At 35.5% G+C, this 21410-nt stretch overlaps 1 protein-coding gene across 5 annotated transcripts; it reads left to right on the top strand.

Annotated features, from left to right (window-relative positions):
• The first annotated feature begins 1754 nt into the window (after positions 1-1754).
• cyc (basic helix-loop-helix ARNT-like protein cyc) lies at positions 1755-21369 on the top strand. Of its 5 annotated transcripts, XM_089839222.1 has the most exons (15): positions 1756-1945; positions 2067-2359; positions 17462-17571; positions 17660-17722; positions 17789-17946; positions 18100-18182; positions 18250-18460; positions 18533-18697; positions 18759-19002; positions 19063-19169; positions 19239-19389; positions 19498-19836; positions 19903-19969; positions 20046-20217; positions 20338-21369. In XM_089839222.1, the coding sequence occupies exons 2-15, from the start codon at positions 2312-2314 to the stop codon at positions 20511-20513; spliced, it is 2094 nt and encodes a 697-aa protein (XP_089695348.1). In that variant the 5' UTR covers positions 1756-1945; positions 2067-2311; the 3' UTR covers positions 20514-21369. The 5 variants fall into 5 exon arrangements, with proteins under 5 accessions (XP_089695349.1, XP_089695348.1, XP_089695347.1 ...); XM_089839223.1 differs by having other exon boundaries at positions 1755-2359; positions 17468-17571; XM_089839221.1 differs by having other exon boundaries at positions 1756-2359.
• The last annotated feature ends 41 nt before the right edge of the window (positions 21370-21410 follow it).

The following is a 21410-nucleotide window of genomic DNA, read 5'->3' as shown; positions in this document are numbered from 1 at the left end:
TAAACGTCCCGAAGGGAGGTTTATCGATCATAGTACTTTTGATAATATGTTCAAAGATCTTTTGGTTTCCTATTACTGAATTATGTGTTACAAAATAATTTATCAGTAAGGAACATGAGAAGCCATAGTGAGAGTGTTCTCTCGTTTTAAAGTTAGTGTCATCTAAACCAGAAATAACAAATAATCAAATTCAAACAATCAATAAGATGAGCTTTAAAAACGGAAACAGGAATTAATTTTTATCCTCCCCCCCCCCCAGTTTCCGCCCTTAAATAAATAAAGTTACATACCTCACCTCTTGCCTTAAATCTCCATACTAAGATAAGCATCAATTCAGTTTAATCTTTGTTTTTCATCATTCTAAAACTTAGTTTTCTGAAGTGCCAAATAGGATGGGAGTATAGTACACTTAAAATTACCAGAAACAACTAATGTGCCCAAAAAAATACAACTTTATTATCAAAGAATCCAAAAAAAAACATCTTAAGTTCCTTTTAAGAGTTTTTGCTTTTATGCTATAACTTTTTACATGGAATGCATTTGATTTCAAATACAAAATATTTTTTTTGTCTTTTGTGTGATAGCACTTCTGTGGTATCAAAATAATCAAATAACAGTATTTAGCCAATAAGTTATCACCAATAATATTTTTATTAAAGTTCGTAAATATTTCAGTCATTCATGACTAGTAATGCTGCAATCATACAAGTACATTTTTGAAGGATTCCTTACACGCGCTAAGTAGCGACTTCTCCAGCCTCTGCAGCTTCAACTAATCTGTCATATTGTTTCTTTCGTTTCATACATTTTCCGCAACAAGCTTTTTTAATATGGGCCCTAGCCCCTGGGAATGAACACCATATGAATGCCAAACCGATTAATCCAACAAAGAGTAAACCACAATTTAGGATCCATTTAAATTTCCCTAAATGCAGCCAACGGTTTAGAAACGACAAACTGAATAAGTTGCCCCCAAAAATTGAACCACCAAACCCGAGGAATGACATGAATATTCCTGGATAACGCAAAAGTTTGAACACTAAGCAGCCTCCGACTTCGGAAGCTACCATAGTTTGGGCATTAGTTGCATGATCATTAAGTTCCCGATCACCACTATCACTGGCACGACGTGGCATTTTTTACTTTATTGTCTTGATTGCGCAATAGTGCTTTGTAACAAAGAAGTAACGAGAAAAACAACAAACGTATACGTGTACTGGTCCTATTCAAGGTGAAGGGTGAGATTTGTCAATTATAACACAGTCACTTCATTCACTTGGCACTGTTGGCAGTTACTCTTGTAGGTTCTTTACTTATGCTTTCACAAAGGAAATTTCAGTTATTCTCCGTACAAACAGCTAAAAACATTTTTCATGTGCTAAATTCAGGCTAACACTAATAAATCAAAAAAGTCCGAATGGTAAATGCGACAACAAAAGATAAACCACGTGGATAAACACAAGCATCTACGCATGGCTTCTTCCCATTGCTAAAAGCCGCGAACGCGGTATTGGCGGGAAAAACTAGAACTAAGAGCTGAAAAACATGGACTGGAGTAGAAAGTCCGGTTTATGTACGAGAAGTCGTTTTTTGCAACAAAGATGTGTTAGATGCACTTTGTTTTTTTTTCTTTCCGGCTATCACTGTTTGGTTGATAATCTTTAGAATTGGCTCATTCATAACCGGAAATGTAGGGAGGAAGCAGACTTTAGTCTGTTACTAAAAATACTTCTCCGTTGCTGGGGTTACTACAGGGTGGAAAGAGGCGACACCACAACTTGCGTGATTGAGTGGGCTGTGGCTGAACTGAACGGAGGCTTGTTATTGAACTGCTTTACGACTACCCTTCCCTTTCCACGGTAGCAGACGAATATTCATTATGATCGTGTACGCTCGCTACCGCTACGTTTTTTCCGCGTTTTTGACCTTGAAAACTTAATAACAGGTGAATTTCTTTTGTAAAATATCCTGAATTAAATCGGAAAGAACCATTGTTTCCAATTTCATCTAATAGTCGCGTAATATATTCATGTTTTCCGTGTAATATCGTGTTACGCGTATTTTAGAGTTAAGCCTCGGCCTATTTCAATTAGTGCGAAGGAGTTAGCCGGAGCCCTACCGATGTCGTCGGGACTGAGAAAAACATCCATAGATTGAGGAAAAAAAGCCGAAAAACAGTGAGAATTTAACCGCAGCGTGCTCATTATTGTGTCGCCTTATGATACCGCATCGACGTAACTAGAACTGCTTCCAAAAGGTAGAAAAACAATAGGATAAAAACCCAAAAGATTGTGTTTTTTGAGGAAGGAGTATGAACTTATCTAAGGATAACTTCATGAAATCAAAAACTTCCAGTCGTGTAAGTACATAATTTTTTTGAAAATATTTAGAGAATAATCGAGGGGTCTAACACCTTTAGAAATATGCATGGCACGCTTTAATCTTAAGTAACTGTTACTTTGCTACATTATGTTTTGGTCGGTAAAGCAAACCTTCTGTAACACTTCATTTTATATTAAACAAATCAAGGTCATATAATATGATTGTATCTTCTGCCAAGATAACAAAATTTAGTTTTTTTATCAGCGGATGAAAGAGTTTTAACTCTCGCTCTATGCCCAGGCCCTTAGGGAATTTAATCTAAATCGGGTTATGAGAATTTGGAGGATAGAGATTCAACTTTGAAAAAATATTTAAGATGATATTAAACTTTTAAGATGCTCCGCTTTTGTCCTTAGGGGTCCAATCTTCGATGTAAAGATATTATTATGCTCTTTCTTAGCTGGGGAAGAAATTTAATCATTTGTAGTTTAGGTTAGTTGTTTTGAGAAAATGACTTAGTGAGCACTTTTAGATTTTAAGGATATAAATCCATTCTTTGGTATTCCGAAAAATAATCTATATTTTGGGATTTCTGTAACAACAATCGATTATTTAAAACTTCAAAGACATTAATCGACTAATTAAATTAGTAGTCTACAAATCTCGCTAGACGAAAAATATAAAACCAGTAAACATATCAGAGAAGAAGAAAAAAACTAACTGGAAAATGTAAAATCCGTAACTGAATTGAAAGTTTAAGGCTAGGTAAACCTTTCATTAGCATTAATTCTTAGTCAAAACACTCTGGGGAGTTGAAAAACATGAAATTCGGAATGAAATGCTGTTTGACCAGCTATTTTGAAGGCCACTGAAATGAGAATTTCCCCTCGTTTCCTGGATCAGATCAGAGACCCAGTTTTAAGCGTAAGCTTTGTAATACCATTTTATAATAAGAGGTATCTATTATATATATATATATATTTTTGGGTTTTTTTTCTTCAATATTATAATAACCACCCTTCGTTCCAAACGCGTTTGAAAGTTCTTTTTAAATAACCAATTAACATATTGAAAAAAAGATTAAATAAAAAACGCCCCAATGCTATGTTAGTTAGTTCACAAAATTGACCCCTAAACTCGAAATACCACTTTTGCTGGCTAAAGTATGCGAAGGTTGGCTGCAAATTTTGTCGTTTTAAATATAGGTTAAACACGTTGTTTTCACTTAATTTATTTAAAAGATGAATCAAATTTATATTTCAAATAAGTTATTTATAAGAAATTAAAATATATTTAAAAAAAATAGTTAATCTAGCTAAGTTCTATATATAAAATGTTATTTTGACCGGTTTTTCCTTTAATTACGTCACGCAAATTATATATAACTACTTCGTTATTATGTATTAGTATTTTAACCCCCTCGAGCCAAAACCTCCAAGGCCATTTCCCAGATTTCCATAGACCTTTTCGACTGAAAATCCTACAGTCATCGCGTGTCAGGCTTTCTACATATTAAGCGGCAATAAAACCATCAAACATGAAAATATCTATAAACGTTATCAGTGGCACCCCACTGTTATCGCCCCATGTGTCTAATACAGTCAAAGTCTGGTACTGCCCGTACTAGCTATACCGTTAAGTCTCGCGACTTGTCTCGAGCGAGGTTAAAAACGAGGGGATGGATACTTGAAATTTACCATGATTAAAAGTACCCAATAAAGATTACATTAGTGACACGCTATGCTATCTGGATGTAGAATACAATACTGTAAACGAAAGGGAACTGCTATTGCTATATCCTTAATGTTTTTAATATCCAACCCTTTAATATATTTTTGAAAATATTTCCTTTTATAAAGATATATGTATATTAGGAGAGATTAGTTTTTTAAATAAAAAAATCAAATTATGCCGGGGAACTTTTATATTTTTTTTAAAAAAAGCAAATTTCTTTCCGTATTTTATATAATTTTAAAATTAATTTTATAGATGTTGTTATTCAGAAATATTAATTAGTTACGTAATTAAATTATTACGTAAATACCAACTGAGATATTAAATTGAAACAGAATATATAAATGAAATATTTCAAAAAGTTGTTGACGATATACAGAATATGATAATATATTTATTGCCAAGGTTGACTAACGTATCTCTGAATACACGATAGGCCTTTTTTTATTAAATCTATAACCCCATCAAGCTCTCAAGTCATCTACCCGCGAAAACCACCTGTAAAATACAACTCTGATGTAATCAAATATATATATATATATATGCATATCTAAATGCATTCAAGAACTGAAGAAATAGATAACAACCATTTTCAACTTAGTTCTCATAACCATGACATAAATATTTTTGGTTATCAGCAATTTTTATCTCTATTTGAATTATTTTTTTTATTTTTTTTTTAAATGCAAAAACTGATAAATAATTGTGTGATGATAGAATTACATTCGAGTCTTGCTTGGCACAGTGCACTAATTAATTTTTATCAACCATTTTTTTATAAACGTAGCGCGTAATCCGTTACTTTACATCACGTGACTAGATTAGTATGTACAGTTAAATTAGGGAAATTCGGCGTATGACGTCATCGTAATTATGGACACCGTGTATTAATTACATTTAGGTTAGGTTTATTACGAAATATGGCTATCCCGTAGTAGGTCACGTGACTGAAACAGACATGGTGCGTAAGTGCGGTTAATCTTTGTTTTTACTTTGAATTTTTCAACCCATGGGGGTTGAAAACCATTTTCGAAAAAAAGTACATTTATATATATAAAATTTTCTATTCGATATTTGATATATGATATTATCAGATCAGATTTGTTTTGGGTGGGTTTTTTGGTTTAACAGGGTTGCCACATTACCTGGAATTCTTGGAAAATGCCAACTTTAAAATTGGGTATAATAAAGGTTTAGAAATTTAGTATTGGTTATGTATAATTTTCTATATTGTAATAGTACTAGTATGAAGTAATATACAGGGTGTTATAAAAATTGGTGGTAGGACCGAAGTAGGCGGACGATTTTGAGTCGAAATTGTTCAATGACATTTTGCTCTAATGTCCAGCGTAAGCAAGTTATGATTAATTTATCATTTTTCCCCAAATTTCTTAATTAAAAAACACTCTAATGTTCATAACTTGTAAACGGTGTCCCTTAATTAGAGCAAAATGCCATAGAACATTTTTGACTCAAAATCACCCACAGAAAGTGTTTATTGTACTATTCATTTTTAAACCCTCAACATTTATGTCTGACTTTCCTAAAAAGTGAAAATTAAAATTTGGACTGTCTGCGATGCGATAGTCCGGGGAATTTTTAAATGTAAAGTCACGTGTTAACCCTGTTTCAAATTGCGCAATTCTCAGAGGGTCCCGAAGCCCGATATGTCAGCACCCGGATTTGCCCATTATATATATTTATTCCAGAAAAAAATTGCTTTTTACAGAAAAAGTAATGTTTCTCAATCTCGGTTTGAAATCTCGACTATATCTCGAAAATATATAGTATTTTAGTGGCTTGGTCTCTCGTTCAAAACTGGTTATTCTTAAGTCTATGTTTTAAGGCAAACCAAGCCCATCAATATATCGCTTACTCTCCTCTGCAGGGTTTAAATTTCGTATTTGGATTTCTTGAAGATCAATTTCTCTTCAGTTTTCAGTTTTATTTTATTTCAAAATAATACAAGTTAAATTATAAGATAAGTTGGTTTCGTTTTCAGTTTACAGTTATAGTTTAGGAAAGAGTGGAAGAGGCAAGGTACTGGTAGGAAACCAAGATTATAGGTATAATGCCCTTAGTTGTAATGGATTTTACACTTGAGACGAACTTTCCTTATTTCATCATTTATTAATTGCTTATCGTTAGTAAGATTTATTTTATAAAATATTAACGTGCCACGAATTGTCTTTCTTTATCTTAGATTTAAATGTATTTTTATCTTTTAGTTTAATCCAGATTGTACATTAATTATAATTTTTGTAAAATTAAATATTATCCATTTTTTAAAATATATTTTTGGATATTTTTTAAAATATATTTTTGGATATTTTTTAAAATATATTTTTGGATATTTTTTAAAATATATTTTTGGCTATTTTGGAAATATATTTTAACAATTTTGAAAAATATATTTTAACTATTTTGAAAAATATATTTTAGCCATTCTAACCGTTTTGTCTATTTCGTCCAACTCAAAAAATATTCTGGAGGTAATCTTATATTTAGACTTTAATTATTTATGTCAGACCCGTACCTTTTCGGAACATTGGATAATGCCAACGTTTATATACGTGATTGTACTTTAGTAATTACGAAAAACAATAGCCGGTCAATTTCGGTTGACCCTCATAACCCGAACTGAAAAGACCCCCCCTAAAGTCAATAGGAATTGTCCAGAAAGCTAAAAATGATTTATTTAATATTACAAAGTCGGTCTATTTGGTCCAAAACAAACCGTAATGATAACTTCTCACGAAAACGTATCATTCTTTTGCCTTAAACGCGGTTAACGTTTTATCTAAACTAACTAAAGTCGAAAGCGATGTATAAAGCGTGACACTTATTGTTATTGCTTTATTTATGGATATAATAACGAGGTTGACTTAAAATAGGCGTCTTTCCTGCCCATTAATAACTCTTTTTAAGTTTATTTAAATGTAAATAAGAATTGTAAACAATTTTATTGTCGTCGGAATCTTCTGGTCTCCGTTCCATTTTTAATGAACCTAGTTTTTAATTTCAAACTTTTTTAAACAATTCCAATATGAATTATAAAAGTTATAGGGGCCTATGGTATATTGGAAAAATTGCATCGTGGAAGGCTTTTGTTTATTCCCTAAATATTTTTAGGAGGTCCATTCTCTGTGGAAAAACCATATATTGCTTCTGTGGAATTTCATAAAATTTTACTTAGAAACAAAATGGTGTGAAGACTACTTTTTTGATTTAAGCTTTAACATTGTGTACCAATACGCCTCAGCTTTTTCTCTATCAAATATTATAACATACCAATGCAATTTATTGAAGTTTCTATACAGGGTGTTGCGAAAATGGTAATTATATTATATTAGCGAATCGCAGTGTGTTTTGTTCTATGGGAAAACAATTTTGAGTCTGAAGTGTTAATTTTGCTCTAAGAGACACTGTTTTCAAGTTATGACTGGAGTGTTTTAAGTATGACCCCTTAATTAAATGAGCCACTGTCATTAAGTTTCGTAATTAAATTTAAAGGGGTCATCCTTAAAACACTCCAAAGTTCATGCTTGTTAAGTCCGTTCCTATTAGGTCAAAAAGTCATAGAACCATCCCTCTGTACTTTTGTCCTACCACCATTTAGGGTAGAGTCCGACGCCGCGAAAAATAAGTCGGCGGCGGCGTTTGCACAGTTTAGGCATATTGGCGACGGCGCGCCGCCGGCGCGCCGTTCTATAAACCGGCGGCGGCGTTGCATACAATTTTATTGGCGGCGGCGGCGTTAGAGGCGTGTAAGTTCACAACGAGTGATTAATGTCGTATGTAGTTCTCAGTTGTGAAGTGGTGGTGTTCACAAGATCAGTCCATGTTCGAAAATACTGGTTGAAATCTCTTGAAACTTTAATGTGATTTGCAAAATAATGTTTGGTATTTTTGTGCGAAGTTTAAAATGTTTCTCTTTCCTGGCTTTTTGTAAGAACATTAGAACGAAAATTAAGCATAATTTAATGGCTTAGTCTCAAACAGTTTAAATTTATTTCCTTCAGCTTCACTGGTTCGAATCTCTTGAAATTTTAGTGAGAGGCATATTGAAAGGTTTTAAATTATCGTGCAAAATTTCAAAGTTTTGAAACGAATAGTTGTTTTCGTAAAATTTTCCTAAGCGACTAAATAGGTTGTAGGATTATGCACAAACAAAAGTTTTTGGAAGTGAATTGTTCGTTTAAAAATTTTGAAACTTTGCATCATAATTTAAAACCCTTCAATATGCCTCTCACTAAAATTTCAAGAGATTCGATCAAGTGAAACGGAAGAAACCTTTAAACCGTTCGAAGACCAAGCCCTTTAATTAGGGCTAATTTTTGTTTTAATATTTATTAAAAACTATAAAAGGAAATGATTTGAAAATTTCCAAAAAATAGCAAACGTTGTTTTGCACATCTCTTTAAAATTTCAAGAGATTTGAACCAGTTGTTTCAACATTCTGCCTAAATAACTGTGTTCCTCCCATAGCCGGCCTATGGCTCCTTCGATTTTTCGAGCGATAAAGCCCAAAATTACCAACACGCGCTTTTACATAGGAAAAACATTGGCGTGTGAAGCCAAAGAGTGATCCAGTGGGCTGTGGTTGTAGCAAGGAAGGCAGAAATGAGAACCAGTCAAGGATAGGAGTCTAGATCCGTGGAGTACAAATTTATTATGACTAGAATTTTTAAACTGGTCCCTCCTCAACTTTCGTAAAAGTTCTCAATTAATAAACTGATCCCAAGGACCTGTAAACCCCGGATTTAGAATAAAAAAAAACTGGTCAGAGCAATTATTAAACTGGTTTTGGACCTGTGGACCTGTGCTATTTCCAAGACTGGTTGGCACGCCCATGGAATACTGAAGGACCGATGGCAGCCCATAGAGCCCCATACTAAGCTTACTTTCCCCTTTTCAGCCCCAAAATGGAGGGGGTTATGAAAAATGAAAATACCGAGTCAAATCCCCGAAAAAGCTAGCGCCATCTAGACAAAATCAGACGTTAGATGCTTCCCTCTTTAGAACGTTGATTCCCCCATATGTCCCCCACTATCCGGTTTGCTACTATTTGCCGCTAGAAGGCGAATTAACAAGTATTTTTCAACTTTCTCCCCCTGCCATCCGTCCTTCAGTATTGGTTCGTCCATGGCACGCCGGCGTACGCCGGTGATATTTCGGCGTCGCGGCGGGGCGGCGCGCTGTTTAAAAGTACGTACGGCGGCGGCGGGGTTAAAAACTGGAAATGTGGCGGCGCGCCGGCGTACTATCGGCGGCGTCGGACTCTAATTTAGGGAACACCCTGTATCTATAGTGTGGAATGTTGGTCTGATCTCTTATCTTATACCCTGTACATTCAATTGTATCCGTATGATTGTATAGCACAACCATCGACAAATTTGACGTACATTGCTTTTTCCCGCTAAAATTCTCCCGCACAATAGAAAGTTTTCCCGCCATTTAATTCATATTTGGGCCTGAAACTTTAAGGATTATTTATAACAAGCTTAGTATTAAGCGCATCGCAGCCCAATTCACCCAAATCTCATTAATAAACCCACCTCTTCCCCCAAACCCCAACCACCAATTATATATTTATTTCTTATCTCGTTAATTGTTGAAGAGATTTACGTCAAAAATAATTAATTGGTCAGAGAAAATTAAATTAAAAAATAATTTGAATGCGGTATTTCCATTTCATTTGATTTTTTTGTTTCTTTTTGACTAGGGTTAGATAGGAAGGTATATCCCTTTTTTTTAAAGCTAGTTGAAAGAATTCATAAAACGGAAGAGTGATTTCCTTGGGGAATTTGTCGAAAATGTCATATCCGCAGATATTACCCGGATATTTCCCGGAACTAGACTTTTAACGAATCAAAATACCTGGAAAAGTAAACAGGCAAGGCTAATTTTAAAACTCCCATCAAAGATGCTATTAAACATCATTCATTTTTTTATAATCCCCGCTTTCATTTGCTCTTCACATACAATCCCCTTCTCGTTTCTCTCTCTTTCTCTTTCTCTCTCACTGTGTGGACAGTTTAAGAAGCAAACGTAAAATACTAAAAGATTCTCGCGTATGAAGTTCATGTACAGTGTGGTTTAAATTAAGGGGGGAGTTCTTTGGGAAATCAATTTTGAGTCGGAAATGTAACTTCTATCTCCATTTTGTTTGTCCTAAAGGACACTGTTTTCGAGTTATGATTTGTTTGAGTGTTTTAGGGATGACTCAAAATCGTGCACCCAAAAGAACATTCCCCCTTAATTTATGGTTGCAGACTTATCAGTAACACCCTGTACATACTTGAAGTAATAGTTGCTTTACCTGTCTAAAATATCTGCGCGAGAGAGAAGTCTCGTGAGCCATTCACCTGTAGAGATTTTCCCGGTGGCAGTTGGGCGCGTGCGGGGAAAAGGCGTATATCTTTATCTTCTTTGATGTTTCCCGCCAATTTCTGCGTGGCGCGCGAGCGACTTCTCTGGGTTAATATGGTCTCCGGAGCGTGAGCAATTCGGTTCAAACTCCGGTCTGTCCCGGAGCGCGAAGGATGGACGATCGCCTCTATTACTGTCCTAGTACCATACCCCAAGATCAACAACAACAGCAACAATGCTGGAGAACACCGGCCATTCCCATCTTGCAACCTTCGACCTCCGTAGGTGTCGGAGTCGGGGTCTCTTTGAGTTTATCGGACCAGCAACAATCCGAATTTACCATACCGGTTTCTTCCAGTGGAACTCACGGTTACTTAAGATCAAATATCTGTCAACAACAAAGCAACGTCACCAACAATTGCGTGGTAAAATTAAACCCTTTTTTTCCTAAGACGTTTAAGTACTATTAAGTAAAGGTATCGCCATTGTCTTAGAGAGTGATTATACTTTAAGGACACAGTACGTCACGGGGTAGACCCTGCGTGTTTATAGAATAATTTAAGCTATGCCCAATGTAGAAGGAAAAGAGCAACCCTTTACTCGAATATCTAAGCCATTCTTTTAACAGATTGGTGGATATCAGATATCTTATTTCATTATCCGTTGCTTGTTAAGGAGTAAGAAAATCGTTGCTAGGAGATGATACCCCTGGTTTTTTTCTCTTCTTCTTATGATCCTCTTGTGTATCAATTATTTCCAATCGTTATTTTATCTTCTCTGGTTTCAGTTTTGTTTTTATACCGAACATTTTAATTGAACCCTTTTTGAAACCACCGCTGATAAGAAAAAATAAGAACAAATCTTTTATATTTAGAGTCCCGATATTTCTGTTCTTGTTTTTTTTTATCTTCTGTTTCGTTTGTTTTGGTCAAAACTCTTTATTTAGGGAAGCTGAAATAACAGGTCAGAGAACACCTGAAAATATCAGGGAATTTTTAAGAATTGCATGGTATAAAGTTAGTCTGGGGATTTGGTTTTAGTAGGAGTAGATTTATTGGGTTTACTAAAATTGCAATTAACATTGAACATAGTTTCATGCAGAACCGTTGAAAAATTACGATAAATATGTGTTAAATGATAATTTGCATGTTTAAGCGTTGACTTGTTTATAACAGATAATATTCTTGACTAAAATCTGGCTTAAAAGTGACCACTTCGGCCAATAAAAGGGAAAAAGAGCCCCGGGAAATTCAGGTAGAAATTTGCATTTGAAATTACACGGTCGCGTTTAAACCGCTCAAAGAGTATAGCCTCACGAGCGTCTCAAAGAGTATAGCTTTACGAGCGTCTCCAAAGAGTATAGCTTTACGAGCGTCTCAAAGAGTAAAGCTTTACAAGCGTCTCAAAGGGTATAACCCAAAAATTACACTGAACAGTTCCAAAATGTATTGTAAAGTTAATGTATTTTTAATTTTAAACGACTGCTTATTACAATTACGAATAAATTTTGAATTTCCTTCCTTTATAAACAAACGTATTAATATTTAAATTATTCATCAGAAGTAAATTAAAACTGGGAGGCGCCGATGTTATTAAAGGAACGTATATTTTTAAAATGGTCCTTAAAAATTCATACAAGGCAGAATGAGAGACTATTGAGACCTTGTAGGACTTCAAAGAGACTGTTGGATATAACTGGGATAGTTGTAAAATGTTTAACAAGGGCTGTAATACGCCTTGGGAATATACAGTAGAACCGAAAGTTTATAATAGACTTTGTCGAAACACTACAAGGGCTTCCCCTGTGTGTCAAAAAATCAAGGCTAAATTCTAATTTTACCAAGGATGATATGTTATGGAAAACTAACAAGAATACAAGGTGTTTCTGATAAGTCTACCATAAATTAAATGGTATGTTCTTTGGATCAATCTTAGTGGAAAGTGACTCAAGGAACATGGGGTCTTTAACATTTAGTATAAGTTCATAAGATATGTTCCATCATAAGTTTGTCACTGGTTACAAACTGGAGCTTGTCGTGAAGTGAGGGTAAAGCGACGCCTGGTGAGGCACTGTCAAAGGCTTAGTAATGCAGACTAAATAGGAAGATTCAAGATGGACTGTAAAATTAACCACCGAGTGTAGTCAATTCTCGCTTGTCGTTCTCGAACTAGCTCGAGCTGTAAGTCTAAATAGCCATTACGAAGTATAGGAAGTGTCATACATATGGAACATAGCTATCTTATAAACTTATGATTTAGTTATACAGAGATGGCTCCGAACATTGGCCCCTAAAACAAAGGAAATAGTCACACATGTGGACTATGTTTGGGAGCCCATATCGCGCCGTATGTTAGGACCACCATGTTCTGGTGACACTTTTCACTTGGTTTGATCCTAAGAACACAAACACATGACATACTTATCAGAAACACCATGTTCATGTAAACGCAATCTAACCCTCCGTGACCCCCAAAAATATGAGAAACTTGAAAATAATTGGAAGTAAATTCATTGTTGTTCCAAATAGTTTTGTTATGAAGTAAGTTCTCAAGCATCGTCGTGATGCATTCTGGGTTGATTTAAGATAAAATTGAAAAAAAAAAAAAAAAAATTCTTTTCACGATTTGTTGAAATAGATTTATATCTCTATTTTGACGCCCTTGTTAAATTCCTCTTCAAGCAGATACGATTAGGAACACTTGGAAAGGAAAAAACATTTTTAACAATCTTTTTATTTAATAAGAAATTATTCGAGATGAGAAAATTGAAATCTAATTTAGGAACGCAATTATCATTCTTAAAGGGTATGAGAAGCTTCGTTTGAAAAACCTCTGATTTATATAGCAATAGATAGAATTAATTACTGTGAATTCAAATATATCAAGCTTTTAATTCTCCGATTTCTAGTTATTTGGCAATATGCATTTGAAAATGCTTCATATGAAATTATTTAAAATCCACTTTTTAAAAGTTTTTAAGAAAGGCTACAACGTTTTCTTGTTTTTGACGTCACGCACGCGAGATGGTGCCACTCTCTCCGCGGACAGAGCTCGAGACGCGTATAGCTCGGCTAAGCTCGCGCTCGCGCGTAAGCCGCGTATAGCTTTCCCGCGCTTTTTTTCTCAACGTCATAGTGATGTCATAAACCAACCGAACAAGCTGACAAGACAAAATTATTTATATATCGAAACTGAGTTTTCGTGATTTTTCAATGGATTTTAAAAATAGAAACTTTGGTTCAATTATATTAAAAACATTATATTTTGAAAGTAGAGACTTGAAAGTGTAATATAATACCACTTTCGTGCTGAAATATGATATGAAATTGTAATTTCTCATACCCTTTAAGTTGTAGGATTTCTTTAATTTTTTTCTATAGTTTGAATACAGGGTGTTTCTGAAAAGTCCATCAATAATGGAGCGTGTTTATTGGGCTATTTTGAGTCGAAAATGTTCTATGACATTTTGCCGTCCGAGCCACTGTTTTCGAGTTGTGATTTGAATGTTTTAGGGATGATCCCTTAATTAAATTACAGTTCTATTTCAATTTTCTAATTAAATTTAAGGGGTCATACGTAAATTACTCCAATTCCAACTTGAAAACTGTGGCTCGGACGGAAAATAGTCATAGAACATTTTCGACTCAAAATGTTCCAATAAACACGCTCCTTCATTATTGATGGACTTTTCAAAAACACCCTGTATATTTTAATCTCCGTACCTATAAAATTTAAATCTGCTCAACTTAATTAATATTAAATCAGTCTCTGAAAAATTAAAAATTAATGAGTTTAATATAGACGCATTAAAGGTAGAATGAAAATAAAGTTAATGTTTTTTATCGATTCTTCTACTAATTATAAGACCAATCTGCGTAGTGAAAAATTTAGGAAATACCTCCGAGTGATTTTGAAATTAAAATTAGTTTGAGATTTCATAGATAATTTGTAATTAGCACCTTCGACCAATCAAGTAACGCCTTGCCTTCTTGTTAAAACAAATTCCCATGGCACGGTCTATTGTTACAAACATACCAACAAATAAACAAACCATTTTCTCAAATATACAGTATAAGAGAGACATTAATATTAACCTATAAGCGACTTGGAAAGAAAGGCTTGCATTTTTGATAAATACTCTTGAATAATAATAATATTAGTCATAATAAAAATAATTACAAAATCATTATTTAATTAAAATGTATGTTTATATAGACTCTTCCTTTATTAGATTTTTGACAAGGGTCTCCTTGAAAGGCACTTTTTTGAGGGGGGCCCTTACGATAGAAATTACCCTGAATCCCTTTGGAATTAACCTTTTAATTAGTTTCGTTATTAGTAAAAGAGATGAAAGACCTTTTATGTTTGCGCAACATATTCCCTCGCTTTGAAATTAAAATTGACCCGGGTTAAAGAAAAAACACGGAAAAACACAAGGAATTTTAACAATTGACCCCCTAAAAGTCATGGAATTTGAAAAATGTTTACAAAACCACCAAAAAATAGGTTTTTTTATTTTTGGTTGTTCTTAAATGTCAATTAAATCTCTGAAGAATTCAGGGAATCGATAAATAACTTCTGTAACTTGAATTTACCCTTCGTTTGAACCTTAAAGGAGAGAGAGCGATGGAGTAGAAACCTCCATAGCTATAACATTGCAGTCTGTACTGCCATCTATACGGCAACGAAGTCTACCCAGTATGCTCAGCGTTTAGGTAGGGTAGGGAAACGGAGAGGATGCCTCTGTCTTAAAAAGAAGCTTGTTCATATACAAATACAATGGCGCTACGGTGCAGCGCTTAACAATTGCCTACCGAAGGGAAGGGGCGTGCGCTAGGTAGTCTGGGAGACTTGCATCGCCGGAGGTCCCCCATCATCATTTGCTCGGCTCCATCTTACCTCTTTTCTCTCTGTTATAACAAACTGAGGATCCGTAAATTCTTTAAAGGACCCTGTGGGTGTTTCCATAGAAAGCATTCTAGTTCTCTTAGCTCTTCCTTCTGTTGTACTTTAAGTAACTTAACATCAATAAGTATGACGTTGAATTAAATACCTTAATGAAGGTGTGCTAACTTCCAACTAATTTTGTTGCCAAGCAAAACTATGCCCTAACTTTCGTATATTGTACCGGAAGTATATGATACTTCTCTTCGAGATAAGTGTACCACAAGGCGGGGTAATTGTAACATGATTCTTCCCTAAGAGATTTCAAATTTAGCATTACGACAATCACGCGACATTTTGACAACTTATTGTAATTAAGTTACTTTTGATTGTACTTAATATCAAAGCACGGTACAACTATTTTATCAATTAATGGTTCGTTCTTTCGGTATTTACTCAAGTTCTATTGTAAACGAACCGAGTAATTCCGTTTTATTGATATTTTACAATTTAGGGCCTAAATCTTTAATATATATAGATATGTCAAAACAAGACAAGAATTGAATTAGGACTCCCTCCCTTTCACAGTGGGCGTCTTCGTGAAAGGAATCATGGGAAGGGATTCCAGATGTTTCTGATGTATTTTTTCTTTCTTTCTTTCTTTACCTTTTTCAAACGTGGTCACGTATACCGTTATTGCTATTAAACCAATAAGATTAAGTAGTCTTTTAGTACCTTAGTTTATCTCCAGGGGGTAAATTGAGACCTTTTCCAAGATGCCAAAATGGTATGATTACTCTGTCAATTTCATAACTTGAAATTAGTGTGAACGGGAATGCATAAAGGTAATCGGAAATTCGGAATTATTTTGTCCCACATATCCCTTGCTTATTTCTAGGCAGGTTTTGTGTGCCGGGCTTGAGAACTTACTATCCGTCACGCGCCTCGTGACGTAAACTTCGTCATAAGTAATGGTTTGTCTAGCTCTTCCCATAAAATCCGCCTAGATACGTTGAGTGAGAATGGATTCATAATAATTCCTAGTATCTGTATGTATTCGTGGTGTTAATTATCAATTCACGCTGTGAATATTTCTGGGGTTTGATTATTTTGTACTCTGGAGTGGTCCTCCAAAGGAATTGAAGATTTACGGGTTGATAACCCCAATAGACCCGTGTCAAATGAGTGGGGGGGGGGAATAATAGTCTGCTTTATACACGGAACGGAACATCCGGTATGTGGGCAACAAAGACGTTAGAGAGGGCTTCAAAGTTACCAGTCCGCACCAAAGTCTTTTTGTTTTCAAGCCATAACTGAACTGCCTTCTTTGTTGACCACAAACCCATGATGTTGTGATTTGGATAAACCAAGTGGTCAAATACCACACTCAGTTTTACCATGGACGAAGCAATACTGTATTGGTTAGTCCATTCTTTTACCCCCGACTTTTAAAAAGCGTCCATATCGAATCATTTTAAAGGATTTAATCAAAAATAACTGGAGGAATTTGAATTAAAAAAAATGAAATCGTATTTTAATCACGTCTGAAATACAATTGAGAGAAATGTTCTAATTTCTGTTCCTGTTCTTAGATAATTATACGACCTTCAATTAAACAGAGTTTAAATATACAAAATTAAGTCGTAATACCTTATTATTATGCTTTATAGTCCTTTAAAGAACTCGCAATAAAATTTGGAATTTTAAATTGTACAATTGCGATCAACTGAACTGATACGGGAACCAACCAATGTAACACCGCAAGCGCAAATTAAAATTAGTCGATATATGAATTCCCGAGTTTTTTGTTATTCAAATTTGGAATATAATTTTCATAGGGGAAAGGCTTTAATTAGTATTTTTCAAGGCTGATTGTGTAATTAACTTGGACCATATTATGTCGTAGAGGAAATAATAAAATAATGCCTCTAGCTCTCGAGGGGCCAGTAATCTTTAAAACCTTACCCTTGACAAATGGTATAATATAGATTAAGTAACGCGTTAAGAGAGTGTTTGGCCTCTCGGTTTTTGATCGTAGACCAAGAAACTGGGCAAATTATACGACCTAATGTATTTTTGGTTTTGTTTCGAAGCTTGCAGGTTGTGAATTTTAAAAATCTTCTTACGTAAGGTGTTTATTTAAATGCAGCCGCAGCAGCAGCAGCAAGGGTCAGTTTGGAATGGAAACAACGTAGATTTAGTCGTCGATTCATCAACCATGGATAGTGGTGCTCGAAAGAGAAAGCTTTCCGAATTAAAGTAATTCATTTCAATAATGAATAAATTCATGATTTCGTAGCGAACGGATTTATGGAAGGTTAGTATTTATTTTATTCGTGTATTATAGTGATTTAAGCGACGATGATGATTCAATGAAACATCAAAGAGTTGACGCCGATGGTGTCAAAAAGTAAGTCGTTTTCTTCCACCCTGGGGTCATTTGGGGTCACGGTAATTAAATTGCGCAAATTCTCAGACAAAATCACAGCGAAATTGAGAAGAGACGTCGCGATAAAATGAATACCTACATAACGGAATTGTCTTCAATGGTGCCAATGTGTAACGCCATGTCCAGAAAACTGGACAAACTGACCGTATTAAGAATGGCCGTCCAACATATCAAATCCCTACGGGGTATGATTGTGATAGCACTATGTTAATATAGCTTCCCTTTCAAGAGCAGTTCGCAACGGTTGCTTTTCTTTGGCGAACTGCTCTTGAATTAGGGTATAATTGAGACACTGGTTGTTCCAAGTCACTCAAGGACTATACGGGAATTGTTTTCAGTTGGTTCCATTAATTCCTACACGGAGGGTCATTATAAACCCGCTTTTATAACGGACGAAGAATTGAAACATCTTATTTTGGAAGTACGTTGTTATTTTAGGCTTAATTATACGCGAAGGCTAAAACTAAAATGAGTATAATGCAACGCAGGCCGCGGAAGGTTTTCTATTTATCGTATCCTGCGACCGAGGTCGTATTCTTTACGTTTCCGAATCGGTATCGCAAGTACTGAATTATTCTCAGGGTGACCTTTTGGGTCAAAGTTGGTTCGATATTTTACACCCTAAAGACATTCAAAAGGTCAAAGAACAACTTTCCTCGTCCGATCTTTCCCCCAAAGAAAAATTAATAGATGCCAAGAGTGAGTTACTAATTGGGGAGATTTATTAGCTTACGCTTAATGCTCTAAGAGACGAATGTAATTGGATCTTAGCCATGCTTCCGGTTAAAACGGATATGCCTCAAAGCCAAACGCGCCTATCACCGGGTGCCCGTAGATCATTCTTTTGCCGAATGAAATGTAAAGCCATGGCCACGGTTAAAGAAGAAGCCGATACGACAACGGGCTGCCATCGCAGACGTAAATCTCAGAATTACGGTACAAGTAGAAATGTTTAGTTTAGTACCTTAAAAGGCTTATAGCGAAACTTGTATGACAGATCGCAAGTTTTGCGTCATACATTGTACGGGTTACTTGAAATCGTGGGCCCCCGCCAAGTTAAACTTAAGCGAAGAAACGGAGGGCGAAAGCGAAGGTTGCAATTTGAGTTGTTTGGTGTCCGTCGGTCGGGTTCATCCCGGTTTACTTCGACCGGGTCCCCAACGACAAAATTGCAACTTAAGACCCATGGAGTTTGTCTCCAGACACGCCATGGATGGGAAAATACTTTTCGTAGACCAACGGTACGTTATTGGCTCCTTTAAAGGCGATATTCCCTTTAAAAACTTGACCATGCCCTACAGAGCAACATTGTTCTTGGGTTATTTACCCCAAGAACTGATCTCGACGTCTGTTTACGAATATTATCATCAAGATGACATCTTGCACATGGCAGAAATGCACAAACAAGGTAGGTCGAACCCCCATTTTCAGGGATGGAGAGCGTCCATTAAGCCTTTGTTGCAATTTCCGTTGTTAGTTCTGAGATCGGGAGAGCGTTTAACGACGCGGGTCTACCGATTCCGAACGAAAGAAGGTTCCTACGTTTATATGCAGACGAAATGGAAGAATTTTCGTAATCCATGGACCAAAGATTTTGAATACCTGATTGCTGTAAATACTCTAGTGCCGTTAGTATCCTATCTTATCCTTGAAATTCATTAATAAGTAGTCATCATGACCTTGAACCTTATTTAGAAGGTCAGGGTGAAATATTTTATTCATTTGATTTCTATTAGAGCGCCCGACCACGGACTGGTCGAGAGTTCAAGTACCCCATTGGACGAGAACTTGAGCAGCAACTCGAACAGTTTAGAGGCCGTTCTCTCTTCGTTACCGTCCAATTCGTGTAGCAACCAGGGAGTTAACGGGAATAACCTGGCTTGCAACAGTTCGAGCGGCGTCACCAATACCAACTCCAGCCCTCCAATTTACGCTTCAGTTTCCAGTCCGGGAGGTGGTGGTACTTCCTCCAATCAAAATAACGCCACCGAAACGGTCACCAGAGTCTTGGCTTCCAGGATGAGAGCCGGAAAGATTGGACAACTAATCGCTGATGACGTTATAGAAAATCACAAGTAAGTAGAACACTGGACCATTTCCAGTCACCTAGTGAAGTAAGTGACCCCTGTGGTTTCTTGCAGAAATCCTGTACGCGAACCTCCATCGAATCCTGGCACCAATTTGGAGTCCTTAGTAGGGACATTAGAAGTAATTGAATTTTCTTTCATGATTCAAAGTAGGCTCAAATTGCTAATTTTCCAAGCAAATTATTTTCGTTCGACAGGAATCGCGTCGTACCAATATCATTCGCGCCAATAACATGGTCAATGGTCTGGATGAAACACCCATGTTGAATGGTGGAGGACCAAGTTTGGTTGTTGCTAACATCCGCAACAATTGCCAGTCGCCACATTCCAATCAAAGTAACCAGTTCGTCTCGTCTCATAATGATTCGGGTAAGTTAAGCCTAACCAATTTCTAAATAGACTTCAGGCCTATTTTGATGAGTTAAGCCTAACCAGTAGCCAATTTCAAACAGGATTTGAAATGAACTGTTTAAGAATTTGTCTTTGCAGATTCGGATTTAATGGACAGCTTGATGGGAAGGGAATTAATTCAAGCCTCTTATCAAAACAACAGTAACGAGGGCAATGACGAAGCAGCAATGGCCGTCATCATGAGTCTTTTAGAAGCGGACGCCGGACTCGGGGGTCCCGTCGATTTTAGCGGACTTCCTTGGCCCCTACCTTGACGAAGACGCTCTTAAATCTAATTTAAATTTTTGTGAACATTATAAATATGGTACAAAAACGCGCGGACTTTTTTAAACTTCTAGTCAAAATAGGTTTTGTGGGAAAACTAAGGAAAAACGGAGAGAAAAACAACAGGTTTGCTATCTTTTCCATTTATCCATATATCCTAAGCCTAAATTTGAAATTTATTGTAGCAATTTGCGAGTTAGGCTTAGCATTATGAAGGTCAAACGATGTTAAGCCTAAATTTCAAAAAGTGTAATGTAGGAAGTAGGTAGGTCAAGATTTGTATTTAGCGAGTTAGGCTTAGCATATGAAGAACAAAAGACAGTGATATATCAACGAGCTTTTTGTAGATATATTGAAAAAAAAAATAACGAAGTTAGATTAGGTTGTTAGTTATTATATTTAAAATAGTTTAGAAAGTGGAGTTGTTTGTTAAAAATATACATTTTTAATTGACTTAAAATGTCAGTCGTTCAAAAATGGGAACGTCCTTTTTTTAAGATTTATAACTAAGCCTTTGTCAGACGAGTAAACTACTATTTGTACATATATTAGTAGACCAATAGGAATAGTTAACGGCCAAATTAGTTAGGCGAGCGTCCAAGGTCACCTATATTTATATTTTTGTTGTTTTTGAGATTAAGATAATTTATGAAAAAGTTAATTGTGATAAGTAGACGCGTAAAGAGGCTCAAATCCTGACATATATGTCACGTCAAGAAGAAAAAGTAGAAGTAACTTTCCAAGTTAAAAACGAACATATATATGGAAGAAAAACCGAAAATATCTATCATTCATTGTAAAGCGTTGTTTTTGAATATAAATATATTTTATCATTTCGTTTTATAACTGTCTTTAATTGTAATTTAGTTTAACCATGAATTTATTTA

The sequence above is a fragment of the Phalangium opilio genome, unplaced genomic scaffold, assembly GCF_054372755.1.
Source record: "Phalangium opilio isolate 3A_F unplaced genomic scaffold, DU_Popi_V2 ptg000048l_1, whole genome shotgun sequence".
In the NCBI taxonomy this organism is placed as follows: domain Eukaryota; kingdom Metazoa; phylum Arthropoda; class Arachnida; order Opiliones; family Phalangiidae; genus Phalangium; species Phalangium opilio.
The sequence above is the reverse complement of the archived record's forward strand: the minus strand, read 5'-3'. Positions and strand labels throughout refer to the sequence as shown.

Coding starts and splice junctions, on each gene's coding strand:
- cyc (XM_089839222.1), top strand. CDS start 2,312: ATGAACTTATCTAAGGATAACTTCATGAAATCAAAAACTTCCAGTCGT. Junction 17,947..18,099: donor ACATATCAAATCCCTACGGG/GTATGATTGTGA, acceptor AATTGTTTTCAG/TTGGTTCCATTAATTCCTAC. Junction 19,837..19,902: donor GACGTTATAGAAAATCACAA/GTAAGTAGAACA, acceptor GGTTTCTTGCAG/AAATCCTGTACGCGAACCTC.